The sequence below is a fragment of the Onychostoma macrolepis genome, chromosome 14 (genome assembly GCF_012432095.1).
Source record: "Onychostoma macrolepis isolate SWU-2019 chromosome 14, ASM1243209v1, whole genome shotgun sequence".
Classification (NCBI taxonomy): Eukaryota; Metazoa; Chordata; class Actinopteri; order Cypriniformes; family Cyprinidae; genus Onychostoma; species Onychostoma macrolepis.
The window spans coordinates 19,773,804-19,787,822 of NC_081168.1; the positions used below are offsets into that span (position 1 = coordinate 19,773,804).

Here is a 14,019-nt window from a genome sequence, read left to right on the forward strand (position 1 = left end):
TGAATAGCCGCTAGATGGCGCAACTGTTGATTTAATTTATTCGACTGTTACCTAGCAACAAGGTCAACAAACAGGACTCAACTTTGAGGACGCGACATGATACACAGACGCTTGAATTACATGAATGTTTTAATGTTGTAAGCAAGCAAATATTAATTGCGGTTCCATTCTGGAAAAAACATTTTGCACTTTATGATTTGGGGAATGTAACCTTAGCTGTTCAAGCAACTTCAAATGTAATTGTGGAAAAAGTCCAGTAACTACAGAAAAATAGCATAACACTAGCATGGAGAGCGACAGTCCTCAAAAACAGATGCCTGCACCTCGTATCTTCGTGGAGAGAACGCTGGCTTTAATCAAACCTGATGCCATCCACAAAACTGATGAAATTGAGGACGTTATTCTTCAATCTGGATTTACAATTATTCAGGTACGTATTGATCGGACACGTCGCACGTGGCACGTTTTCTTAATTTTGCACGACGCATAAAATGAATTATTTGCATGGTGAGTTGAGACAATCCCTGATTCTGGTCATTTTGTGAGCACAAGACAGTCGTGTGGTGTCTGATGCCACTACATTGTTTAAAATGAGGCTGATGAAATGTATTAAAACATCTCAAATCTATGCCATCACTGTTTCTATTTCCTTCTATCCTGTATTAATCTGGACAATGTTTAAAACATGGTGATGCTAGTGCTTCTTGCCTCCATATGATAAACTCGCTTGGATAAAAGCGTCTGTTTAATAAATAAAATGAACATAGCCCTTATCAGCTAACGTAATAGTTCATATTTTGTAGCCAATGCTATAGTTTAAGAATGAGATTTGCATTCTGCTTATGCCTTTATCGTTCTCATTTAGTTTTTCTCATTTACCAGAAAAGAAGGCTTCAGCTGAGTCCAGAGCAATGCAGTGATTTCTACGCTGAGCATTATGGGAAGCTGCATTTTCCTCATCTGACTGCCTTCATGAGCTCCGGACCGGTTGTTGCTCTAGCACTGGCCCGACACCAGGCTATTGCCACCTGGAAAGCCATAATGGGACCAGTCAGCAGCATAAAAGCTAGAGAGACACATCCTGACTGGTAATGAGTGTCACTGAATGAATCTTCTGTCTATGCAGGTGGTTTAATAATAAAGTGGACTGATATAGTTACATTTTTTCATGTATTGTAGGGAGAACCATCACAGTGCACCAATAACTGCCTTTTAAATTCCTGGCAAAATAAATAGATGCTTTTGTTGGATTTTATGCACTTCAGGATAATAATATACAAAACCAGTGTTCATTGCAATGCCTAAATCAATCACATAACTCATTTGTCATTGCAACAAAGCTATATTCGTTATGCATACTGTAATATATGTAACAGTCATATTTCTTTCCTCTTTCTGGGAAATACTCTTCTGTGCGCACTTCATCACTGTGAATGTCACCATCAGTCTGAGAGCGAGATTCGGCACGTGTGACCTGCGGAATGCTGTGCATGGCAGTGAATCCTTCTCTGCTGCTGAGAGGGAAATCAGGTTTATGTTTCCCAACTGTGAGTAAATCTAACCTTGCTCAGATGAGTTGAGTGAACAGGATATGAAGGCATACTTTTTGTCTTTGTCATCTATTTCAGCTGTGATTGAACCTATTCCTATGGGAGATGCTGCCAAAGATTACCTGAGCCGGTACGTCAGCCCAACACTTCTCACCGGACTGACAGAGCTGAGCAAGAAAAAGCCACTGGACCCTTTTGTAAGTGTATCTGTTGATTAAAAGTATTTTCATTCAAGTCATTTTGATAGATTTGGACTTACTTGAGGGTAGGGGTGTGCGATATGACTATTTTTGATCGTGGACGATAAAAATGTCTCCACGATCTGCTTTTGAAGAAATATCGTAGTATCGCGCTACAGCGCACATTCTTTCAGTTGCAGTTCTGGTGCCGCTGTATCAGTATACTGTACAACGCCACATACATTTCATTTCTGTCATTATTTACTCACTGTCACATTGTCCCAAACCTGTATTAATTTCTTTCTTGTGCTGAACACAAAAGATGATGTTTTGAAGAATGTGGGTCACCAAACAGTTGCTGGTCCACATTGAATTTGATGGAAGGAAAAAAAACACTATGGAAGTCACTGTGGACCAGCAACTGTTTGGTGACCCACATTCTTCAAAATAGCATTTATGTTCAGAAGAAGAAAGAAACTCATTTAGGTTTAAAACAACTTTTAAGTAAATGATGGTATAAAAATAAAACACTATGACAGAATTAACAGACAGCTGACAGAATTTGTATTTTTGGGTGAACTATTCCTTTAACGTTAATAAAACAACAAAACACAAAGAGAAAAATCACTCACTGCTCTTGACTGAAGAAATTTAATACAGTTGCTTTAGGAATCATTCTATATAGAGTTTTATTTTTATATTTGTTCATTCAATTTATTGAATGCTCCTGCTAAAAACACCTATTGTACCTGAAAATAAAGCACTGTTTGTTTTATTTGTATATTATGTGTAGTTGTAATATGTATCTGTGTCATTATTTAATCTGTTATTAAAAAATAAGAACAAAGATTTTTATTTTCGCCCACTAAATATCTGCCTTTCTTTTTTTTTGTTACCTTGAAAGGCTTTGCCTTTATAATAGGGAAATTAGTTTGGCTGTACTGCTCAGACAACTTGACAAAGAATCATGATAAAACCGTGAATCGTGATATTTCTAAAAAAAAAAAAAAAAATCGTGATATGATATACATGAGGGCAAATAAATAATGAAAGAATTGTAATTTTGGAAGTATTTCTTTAAAATTGTTCAACCAGTTTCCTGTTTTTTGACACACTTGGGTCCAGCTGTTCAAAGGAAATTCGATTGGATTTTGACTTTTGGATCAAATCATGAAAATGGGCCTCAAAAAAAAAAAAAAAGGACTCTGAAATCAGATCAGATCACACTGTCTTGGTTTTGTCAAAAAAAAACTGGATTATACTGATCCGAACAGCTGGGTGGATATCAGGGACAACATATAATAAATCTTTACAACTGTTTACTATAAAGCCTTTCAGTATATGTGTGTATATATATATATATATATATATATATAAGAGAAGAGTTTGGCCCCATAAAATAATCCCCTAGCTGTCAATATCAAACAAAAATGGCCATTTATTACTGAATATTAATTACAATGACTGACACAATCAACAGAGATGGACCAGTCAAAAGAAGTTTCAACTATTTGCATCCCTTATTCCGTGTATATTTGTTTGTTTTTATTTATTTGTTGTAGGTCAGATGAGGGGTTGACTGTTTAAAAAAAAAACTGACAATGGAATGGGATGTTTGTGTTGTTTTATTGTACTGTTCTGCCTCTTCAGATTAAACACTTTGACAGTTCTGATCCAGATTAATCTTTTTTTTTTGGATTTCATAATACAGTCAACATTTGAGGTGGATCAAAAAAGTTAATCAGAGTTGACCTAAGACAATAACGCTTTTAGGACAACTTTGATGAAAGGTTTCGATCCACTTCAAATGTTGACTACTGTATATCGATATGCTATTTACTCATATGCTATTTATATTTCATTACAGACATGGCTTGCAGACTGGTTGATGAATAATAACCCTAATAAGCCCAAAATATCTGATGGAACAGTAGTAGAGGAGGCAGCAGTGTGATTTTTATTTTTTTATTTCCCCAAGAAGAATTGACCAACAAGAAGTTACTGTATTGTTCTATTTTGGTCTTTTGAACTGTTTTATAAAATAAAGTTTTGCAATTTTGTCTTAGCCCTTTTTATTGTGCTATCTAAATGTGTCAGTTTTAAATTGTCATGGTTCATTTCAATGTAAGATAAAATTGCAAATTTACAGTATCCCAATCCTGTCACTGATTACTATAACAGTAGAAATAAATATTCAACATCAATTAAAATGATCAAATAAAATAGCCTTCTGGTGGTGATCAACAAATATTTGATTCACTAACAGTTTTGAAAGTGAAAAACTAAGTACATTAAGACATTTATCTGATCTCGACAACAAAATGAACGTAAGAATGAAAATAATTAAAAGGCCTATTGCAAATACAGCTCTAACCTCCTTCCTACTATTTTGACTAGGCAGAAAAAAATCCACATTCAAACGTCTTGTTTCTTGCATTAGCTGCTAATATTAAGTGGTCAACAGCACGTTTATAAACCAAACAAGAACAAAGAGTTCTTCCCCCACTCGACACGAAGGTTCAGAAGAAGCGCGTTAGGGGGAGGATTTCTGTGACGTGACGTATGACACGTTTGATTGGCTATTAGAATGATAGGCGTTCAAAGCCACCCAATCAAATGCGCCCTTACTAAACTTCCTTTATCTTCCATCCAGTAATATAAAACCAACCGCTTGTCGGCGCAATAAGGAAGGGCCCACACCGCGGAAAGCATTCCACGGAGATTTTTCACTTGCTGCTTTTACGGTAAAGTATTTCCGTGTAAATTCTGAATTTGTTATCCTCCGTGTACGTATTAGTTGTGTTAACGCTTATATTAAATTATAGCTCAGTAACGCTGTGTATTTTTGATTTAGGAAAACGATATGTTTACATTCTTGTTGCGTATGAGAATGCAAGCGCCGCTGTTCAAAATGGTGGTTCATGAGCGTTACATAAGGTGCTTCCTTTCGTAACCATTTCACATTCACTGCAGTTTTAGGTTTTCACATTAAACTACCACCATGTCAGACGCCGAGCAACAGTATATGGAAACCTCAGAAAACGGCCACGAGGACGATCTGAACGGAGCCGAGCAGTACGAGGAAGGCAACGGGGATGCGCAGGCCGCGGCGCAGGGAGACGCCGGTGCAGACGACACGGCCGTGGATGAGGAAGACCCACAAAATGGCTCATCGGACGGGGGGCAAATTGATGCCAGCAAAGGAGAGGAAGATGCGGGGTATGTAAAAGTCATAATTGTGCTAAATGCTGGGAGGTAAAATCCTTTGTTCCTTCCCGTCTTTGTTGGCGCCATGTGTCTTTTGAAGGGGGATGGGCGAAATGGTGAATTGAACACGGAGAGGGTTTTTAAAATGCACTGTTGAGCCTCTTAATTGTTTCCTTAAGCGAACGTTTTTGTATTTTTGTGCGCTTAATTAATAAAGGTGTTGTGTTGCAGTTATTTCTGTTTATTACTAGAAAGTGGGGGTTTTAGATGCAAGAAATGGAGACATTTATGAAATCTGTGCTACCACGCCCCCTACTGGTCTCACTCTGATTTTCTGCTTCGTTTCCTCAGGAAAATGTTTGTTGGTGGCCTCAGCTGGGACACTAGTAAAAAGGATCTTAAAGATTACTTCTCTAAATTTGGAGAGGTGACAGACTGCACCATCAAAATGGACCCCAACACTGGGCGATCAAGGGGATTTGGGTTTATTCTTTTTAAAGAGCCAGGCAGTGTAGATAAGGTAAGCTTTGGTGCTTAGAAAAAGCTGTAGTCTTGTGATTCTTTGATGGTAAGCTAAATCGTCACTTCACTTTGCACAGGTTTTAGCACAAAAAGAGCACAGACTGGATGGACGACAGATCGACCCCAAGAAGGCAATGGCAATGAAGAAAGAACCCGTTAAGAAGATCTTTGTCGGCGGGCTGAACCCCGAAACCACAGAAGAGAGGATCCGCGAGTATTTTGGCGCCTTTGGCGAGGTACTGAAGCATTCCTTATAGATTTTTAACTTCTTTCAATAGTTTTAAGCAAGCTTAACAAATTTGACTTGTGTTAGTGCAATTATAATGTAATTACTGTATGTTGGCCATGTAAAGTTTCTAGTTTGATCTTTGCACATTTTCTATGTATAGTTTTTTTTCTTTTGACTTTGTTAATAGATGTTTTGTCAGTTAAATTTTGTACACATTTGTTAACATGATGATTTTTGCCACTGCAGATTGAGACTATTGAACTTCCAATGGATCCAAAGACAAATAAGAGGAGAGGGTTTGTCTTCATTACCTTCAAGGAAGAAGAGCCTGTCAAGAAAGTTGTAGAAAAGAAATATCACAACGTCAGTGGAACCAAGGACACAAATGGAAAAGAAGGCCTTGTGAGTGTTTCCAGTGTGAAGTTTAGCTTGAATTTACTGATAGATGTGATAAATCTTCAGGGTTGTTGTTTGCTACTTTACATTGTGCTACCTATTTGATTATTAATTTTAGTGGTAGTGTTTTATGTAGATGTTCTACTATTATGATTCCAATCACTCATTTTCTTTTTTTTTTTTTTTTTTCCTAGTGCGAGATTAAGATTGCACAGCCAAAAGAAGTGTACCAGCAGCAGCAGTATGGAGGTCGTTTTGGGGGAAGAGGAAGGGGGCGTGGAGGTTAGTACCACTGCATGCTTCTCTCCTGTTGGACCGTCTCACCCACCACTCAAACTATAGGCTGCATCAGTCAGAGTTTACCTAGATAATCACTGCACGCTCATCAAATGTACAGAGATATGCATTAGAAAAACAATTAAGTCACCCTTGTGCGTCTATATGAATTGAATGCTGTTGAGTTAACTGAGGCAAGTCACTTATTTAGAGCTTCATACAATGCAAATTGTTTCAAAACTACTTAATGATAATAAACGGGAAGATGATAATCAATGCTGGGAACTTCAAATATGACATACAAATTCAGCTCTAAAAAGACCATATTCAGTTAGCCAAGTCAGTTCAGTGTTGATTCAGTTCAGTAACCATGAAGTTACTGCAGTTATGAAACAAGTCCAATTCTGCTAGAAGTAACTCTACTGAAGATAGTGTTTATGACTGAGGCTGGTTTAAACATACTGATGAATCTGAATAACTTCATAGAATTAGAAATTCGTAATGCAAAGTCTTGTCAGAATTTATTATTGCTCACATGCAGATATTTTAATCTAATTCCTCTTGCGTGTAAGTCTTCAGATGTAATCTATCTTAAAAGCTTTGGCTGATCTCAGATCTGATTAATCTAAATCCGTTCTAATGCCCCACAAAGCTTGAGTAGAGACCAATCTCTTTATGGTTTTGCTAGTTGCTTACAGATATCAGTACATTACTGTGCCATGATGTTTAAAAATGGTTTGGTTTGGTTTTATAGGCCAGGGTCAGAACTGGAATCAGGGCTACAATAACTACTGGAATCAAGGCTACGGTAACCAAGGTTATGGCTATGGTGGCCAGCAAGGTTATGGTGGATACGGAGGCTACGGCAACTATGATTACTCTGGTGGATACTACGGCTACGGCGGCGGATATGACTACAGTAAGCACTGATTGTCCTTGGGGTTTCCTCCCCGCCCCCGTCAGGTTCTTGTGAATGCGAGGGACTCAAGTTCCTTTCTCTGCTCTTTTCTTACCCCCCTAGACCAGGGCAATACAAGCTATGGAAAAACTCCAAGACGTGGGGCTCACCAGAGTAGCTACAAGCCATACTGATCATGTGTAGTGCAGGTATGAATTTTAATTTATTTTTTTCCCACCACTCATGGTAAGGTTAATTTGGTTGTGTTGCTCCATTACCAATTCATCTCCATTTACCCAGCCGAACTATAAGGCAGATAGTGATCCGTTTGGGGGTGGGGTTTTTTGGTCCAGTAGGGTTGTAGCAGTAGATCATGATAGGCCCCCATCTCTTCACCTCATTTATTTTTCACATGTTAAGTTTACATGGGTTCATGCGGCTAAATCTCTGTGTTTTCTCTTTTAAAGGTCGTAAAGCTACCGAGCAGGAACCAGCAGTCTGGTCACAGTGAACATTGGGGTCTTTTACTTTTGGAAGTTGGCAGAATCTGGACTTCTGCTTCATTTTGTACAGAAAACATAAGGAATTGGGGGGGGCGCAAATGTCACTTCTCACATTTGTTTTATAATTTTTTTTTCTTTTTTTTTTTTTTTGTGTCCTTTTTACATTTCCAGAGATGGAAGTGTTATTTTTTTACTGTACTTTTTGGTACCTTTTTGAATCTAATGTTATTGTATGGTTGTATTTTACATCATGGCTATGTCTACCACATCTAGGCTCAGAGCTCTCAAAATGCTTTCAAAATAAACAGTTTAATTTTTCTTTAGTGTTTCTAGATGATTATTATTTTTCCTGTGTCACCTGTGCTCTGTGTTGCAAAGTTGCATGGCTTCAAGGTGAGATGAAAAGGGATTGCCTTCCGATTGTAAGCTTGTCCATTGAAATCTGTTAGTGACAAGTCTTGGTGACTTTACTTTTTATTTTTTTATTTTTTTTCCTCCCCTCTCTACTGCTTTTAAGGAGATTTCCTCCCGTCTTGTTAGATATTTAAGAGTGGCTTTAATAGTGATTCAACTATACCTCAAAACATACACAGGTAACTGTAACAAGATTCTTTCTCGAAACACTGGATAAACATTCCTCCAGTGTCTTGGACAAATTTCAAGAAATAAAGTTGATTTTTAAGATGTCTATTGTCTAAGTCTTTTGCATTCAATTTTCATAATTGTCTTTCTGAACCAACAAACCCTAGTTTGCATTTAAAGAATTTAGAATACCTATCTAAAAGAAATGCTGGTAAGGTTTAACATTACTGTACAAAGTTAAAGTGGAAACTGGCTTGTGGTATGAGGTTGAGAGTACATTCAGGGTTGTTTTATAGAGGCAGCTGGAAGTATAAAAGAATAGGTCACTAGTTAAACTAGGCCAGTTTGTATCTAAAGCTGACAGTAATAATTTTTGGTACACAGCTTAGATGGACATGCATGGATAAAGCAAATTGTTCCAAACTTAACCCATTATATAAAGAGAAGTTACAACACCACATGCATCTTTCACTTCTGCTTTTGTTAAACCTTAAAATTCTATTTAAAGCAATGGCAAACTTTTTACAGTTGTCATTTCTAAATGTTTTTCCCTTGAGGTGATATGCAGAGGATTTGGAGTGAGTTTTAAGTTAAACATTTGGAAAGAAATATATAAGTGGGATGTGTAGTTACAGCATCTACCAGCAGAGGCCATGCTAACCAGCTTAACCTATAGATACTGTGTATATAGGACACACACTATGGTTTAAAAGGTAAAGTTTTTTTTTTTTTTTTTTTAAGTAGTAAAATTTTAAGAGTGTAATTGATTTAAGGTGACGAAGACGCAATAAATGCTGTATTGCAATTTCCACAAACATAAGCAGCACAGCTGTTTTCAACATTAAATGTTTCTTCAGTCACATGTATCTTCTAGACAGTCATATTTACTTTATGACAGTTTTTCATATGGCAACTGTTTTGCTGTTGTTGTATTCCTTGACAACCAAGTAGCAGAGTTATGCAAATTTTGAAACCAAAGATTAATAGCAGTTTCCCAGTGTGATATTTTTCAAATAAATTTTTTTTTTTTTATTTCATTCAAAATAATAAAACCTGAGGCAAATGAAACACCAGGAAAACCCTGAGGGCACACAATGGCGTACATTTATGTTCTGATGTGCTTTTTCAGGTGAAACACCAAACTTGCAACAGACATTCATTTGGCATATAGTCGGTCTTTACCATTAAACAATCAACAATGTTTGCGGAGATATAAAGCTCAGAAATGAGAGATTTTGCCATGGTTTTGCCCCCGGCTCCCACACAATGCTACATTTTCTTAAAAAAAAAAAAAAGTAGAAAGTACCATATGTACAATAAAGAACTTTAAAACACACTGTCACTTGTCAAGGAATCGTGTTTTTTTTTTTCTTCCGGTAAACATCTAACAAATACTTTTAAACAAAAGAATAAGACACCCTTTGGGTGTTTAGCTCATTAAAAAGCCCTGTAATCTGGTGAATATGTAATGTCTGCTGATCGTGGAGTAAGCAGCAACATCCCGACAGATATAATAGAGAATTCTCCACAGGAGGTAGATGAAAGATTCAAATGTCCATTTCAAACTGGTTGTCTTCAGCTAAAAGAAAAAAAAAGAAAAAAAAGAGGTTGATTAGAGTGTTTCTTTGAGATATTCTATGGAAGCCCCTTCCCACAACAAAATAAAGTAATTGTGACTCTATCTCACACTTTTCTTGCAATTCTGATTTTGTCTAAATTGAGTTTCAATCTTGCAATTGTTTGACTTTTTATTTCACAATAATAACTTTGTCCTTGCAATAGCTAGTTTATAACTTGCAATTCTGAGATAATTTCTCTGAATTCTGAGTTTACACCTCACAATTCTGTTTTTTTGTTTTTTAAAATGTAATTGCAACTTTTTTCTTACAACTCTTTCACATTGCAATTTCGAGTTTGTCATAATTTTGAATTTGTCTTGGAATTCTAACTTCATATCTCGATTTCAAATCTGAGTTTATATATCACAATTCTGTAACTGCGACTTTTATCTCACAATTGTTACTTTTCCTTGCAATTGTGAGTTTATATCCTGCAATTCTGACTTTATTTCTCATCTCGCTATTCACTTTTTTATTTAATAAAAATATGTAATTGCAACTTCTCATAATTCACACTTTTTCCCCTCAGAATTTCAAGTTTATATCACAGTTCTGAGTTTGTCTTGCAATTCTGAAAAAAAAACAAAAAAAAAACTGCAAAATATAAACTCAGAATTGCATGGCATAAAAGACCAGATAGGATATACCAAAATAATTTGTTTCAGGAAAAACCTGAGGGCTTAAAGTTTCCTGGAAATTTTTTAATCGCAGAACAGGTTTTCTTTTCTTTTTTTCTGGAACAGACAGCAACTTTACCTGCCAGATCCTTCTCCTCCTCCAACTCCTCTTTGAGTTCCTGCAGTTTAGACATTGGATGGTGTGAAGGAATGGTCACCCCAGGAATCTGGGGCAAACAACAGGGTGGGGTCCGGGCAATGGGAGAGTTCCTGCAGTCCAGGAGGAACTTTCTGTCATAAATGATCCGAGTTCCTGGAGGAGGGATAGAAGTATATTACAGCGACCAATCAGACAACTAGAAAAACATATTTACATTCTAGGCTGCAGAGTACAATGTGTAAGAAAAAAAAATAAAATAAACTTAGGATTCCAGCCAAATGTTTTAGCACTCAAAAACAGACAATAAAATGTGACTCTGAAGAGGATTTCTTGAACGGCAATTCTAATCTATTTAACAAAACAAAAGGAACTTGATGTGCCACTCAACACGTCCATGCTAAAAGATTGTAAACAAAGACTGAAACGTTTGACATTTTGCATGTGAAAGGAAGCACTCGAGCTCCCACAATGAAATACGGGGTGAACTGAATTGCAGGACTCAGCACCTCCCATTTTAGTTCTAGGAAATTTGAGCACATCTGCATGTGAGCAAGCAGAGCCGAGACATGAGGGCACCACGATATAGCAGATGAACATGTTGTGAGCAAACTTGTGGAGCTTAACTAGCCCTGGTTTGTTCTGACTGCTAGCATGTGCTAAACGTAGTACCATCTATGTTGTAGCTGAAGCTATACTGTACCCAACAGTGCTACCAGTGGCTGAAAAACATGTTATGCAATCTTTTGCCATTTAGTTCAATGTGTTCTGGACAAAAGAGGGCTGAGAGAGAAGGGGGAGGGGCAGGGTGTGGACGGAGCTGGTGACAGGGGTTGGACGAACAGTGGTCTCAACTGTGAGCTGCTCTGGTCAGAGGAATGTAGAGAGACCAACCCAACGGTTTCAGCAGGACTTTGTTCTGCTGAAGCATGTTTTGTTTCCTGATTGCTCTTCAGCTTCTTAGAATTCAACATAGTGGAAGTTTTTAAATCGCAGGACAATTAAATATAGCCCAAGTTTGCAGTTTGTGCAAACTGTGACATTGTATTAATTTATTTGTTATTAAAAGAAACAATACAACAAATACTACCTACCTACCAAAATCAGCAATAAATAAATAAAAAAGGTGAAATTATATATATATATTTTTTTATAAAGAACAGAAACCTATTATTGGATATTATTTTTTATTTTTAATAATTAAAATTTTTGGGAGTAATTGTTACATTATGTTCATGACAATTAAGCACTTTTTTTTTTTTTTTTTTTGTTATATAGGCCTGGTTTCACAGCCAGGATTAGGCCATAGTTCAATTAGGACATTTAAGTAGCTTTTATAAACGGTTGTTTTTTAAAAACATTACTCATGTGCATCTTGAGACAAAACAATGGAACTGATATATTTTAAGATCACTAAGTGCAAATTTCTTTCAGTTGAAACAGCTCAGACAGGCATTTTAGTCTGGGACTATAGACTTAAGCCTTGTTTGTGAAACCAGGGGTTATTATGTATGAATTATTTGTAATGTATATCATGTATTAACACAATGCAAAAAATCTTAAATGGACCATTAAGCACTTTATTTCTTTCTGTATTTTGTTTGTAAAAGGTTTACCGAGATCGTAATCACCGAGATCCTTATCATATATAGGGTATATGAATGCACATGCCTCTGATTTGATATTTTGCTTCCCCCCCTAAGGGAACCATCCATGATACAGTGGCCGCAATGAACCCATTTTCCTGAGCACATAGAGTTCTGTTATTCCTGAAATCCACGGCAGCTGTTAAGGAGGAGGGTGTTTCTAAGAATTGCCTCCTCCTCTACATGTGCTACAGTTACAGCCACATGCGAAAGATATTCTAGCGAGGGACAAAGGAGATCGAGAAACATGTGGGGTGGAGGGTCCTGCCCATTAAGAAAAGGGGTCAAGCATTTGTTTTTCACAAGATTAGATTAACTCAATGCCTAGTATAATATGGGACATGCAAGTCGCAAATCAGATAACCAGACAATGTTACATTACAAGCATGGCAGTTGGGCTATCTTGCTGCAGAAGGTCTGCCATAAATGATTAACTTGTTGTTCAAAACAAACATTTGTGTAGCAACAGGAATGAGTACCAGCGAGATGTTTTGCGGGCACAATATATCGCAGATCATTACAATCTAATAAAATAAACAGAGGTTTTAGTTTTACTGTACTTTGTAAAAATGCATGCCCATCCCCTGGCTAAATGCATGCATGCATAATAAATAAATAAACAAATAAATAAATAATACAGTGTCTTATTGCAAGTCAACCAATATAGCAAGTTTAAAAAGTATTGCATCAGACTTTCATATTGCTTAAAATAGTTGAGATTATGCAGTTCAACACATGGTCAGAAATGAGATTCAGTGTCATATACAACAATCATCCTCATGTAAAAATATAAAAGATTTACAGAACAAAAATAATGCTTAAGGGAATTTTTTTTATTTAACTTAAATAAGATCTGCTTGCTCTGTTGCTTAATTTGATGTACACAATCCACAATATCTATCTATCAATCTATCTATCTATCTATCTATCTATCTATCTTGTTTTTAATGTGTAAAGTGGGGGATGGCAACATGTGTCTCTCCAACAATTTTACACACACTGCTGAAAGAAAACCCAGCCTAAACTAGACCAAGATGGTTTGTTGGTCTTGGCTGGTTAAGGCTGGACAATATGGCCATAGCTGGTTTAGGTTGGTCTCACAAACTGACAAGTGCACAAAACTCACCTAAAATCAACAAACAGACCATGCCAGGAGAGCAGCCAAAAAGAATTCCCCCCCCCCCCCTCAAAAAAGAATCTTTTATATTCCTCTAAATACACGTTCACCAACCTACACTAACTGTACAGGCATAAAAGCACAGTCTTACCCCCCGGTGTGGTGGAGAAGAGTGTTCCTCCAGGGGTCTGACTGTAGCAGTCTGGGAGCTGGGACCAGTCTTTGAGGTGCAGGACACGCGTGGGAATGGGGCAGCTCTTGCTCTGTTGCGTGTTGGCGGACATCGTGGCTGAAATGCGCTCAAAACTCTGTGCCACTGAACACGATGATATGTAAGGGCTCTAGACACTCGTCTATATGAAGTGTTTGGTTATGATGAAACTTAGCTCAACAAAGTTTCAACAACATAAAAAAACGGCAAAGATATTTTTAGCGTGTTGCAGACAGCGCTGGTCTCGTGATACTCGCTGAGAGAGGCTGTCTGCCCGCGGCGGCGGAGGTGAGGGGTATTTAACAACAGC

The 14,019-nt window shown here is 37.2% G+C and overlaps 3 protein-coding genes across 4 annotated transcripts; 2 read left to right on the forward strand and 1 right to left on the reverse strand.

The window, feature by feature from the left end:
* Window positions 1-39: 39 nt before the first annotated feature.
* nme5 (NME/NM23 family member 5) lies at window positions 40-3,789 on the forward strand. Its single transcript, XM_058797572.1, has 5 exons — window positions 40-430; window positions 883-1,088; window positions 1,447-1,547; window positions 1,629-1,747; window positions 3,597-3,789. Exons 1-5 carry the CDS (start codon window positions 287-289, stop codon window positions 3,681-3,683), a joined length of 657 nt encoding a protein of 218 aa, XP_058653555.1. The 5' UTR covers window positions 40-286; the 3' UTR covers window positions 3,684-3,789.
* A 545-nt stretch (window positions 3,790-4,334) lies between these two features.
* Window positions 4,335-8,448, forward strand: hnrnpaba (heterogeneous nuclear ribonucleoprotein A/Ba). Of its 2 annotated transcripts, XM_058797569.1 has the most exons (9): window positions 4,335-4,473; window positions 4,703-4,948; window positions 5,288-5,456; window positions 5,536-5,694; window positions 5,934-6,089; window positions 6,278-6,365; window positions 7,114-7,278; window positions 7,381-7,466; window positions 7,725-8,448. In XM_058797569.1, the coding sequence occupies exons 2-8, from the start codon at window positions 4,731-4,733 to the stop codon at window positions 7,449-7,451; spliced, it is 1,026 nt and encodes a 341-aa protein (XP_058653552.1). In that variant the 5' UTR covers window positions 4,335-4,473; window positions 4,703-4,730; the 3' UTR covers window positions 7,452-7,466; window positions 7,725-8,448. The 2 variants fall into 2 exon arrangements, with proteins under 2 accessions (XP_058653552.1, XP_058653553.1); XM_058797570.1 differs by lacking the exon at window positions 7,381-7,466.
* Window positions 8,449-9,624: 1,176 nt separating this feature from the next.
* eif4ebp3l (eukaryotic translation initiation factor 4E binding protein 3, like) lies at window positions 9,625-14,019 on the reverse strand. Its single transcript, XM_058797573.1, has 3 exons — window positions 13,650-14,019; window positions 10,718-10,891; window positions 9,625-9,921 (listed from the first exon to the last, which is right to left on the reverse strand). The coding sequence occupies exons 1-3, from the start codon at window positions 13,780-13,782 to the stop codon at window positions 9,890-9,892; spliced, it is 339 nt and encodes a 112-aa protein (XP_058653556.1). The 5' UTR covers window positions 13,783-14,019; the 3' UTR covers window positions 9,625-9,889.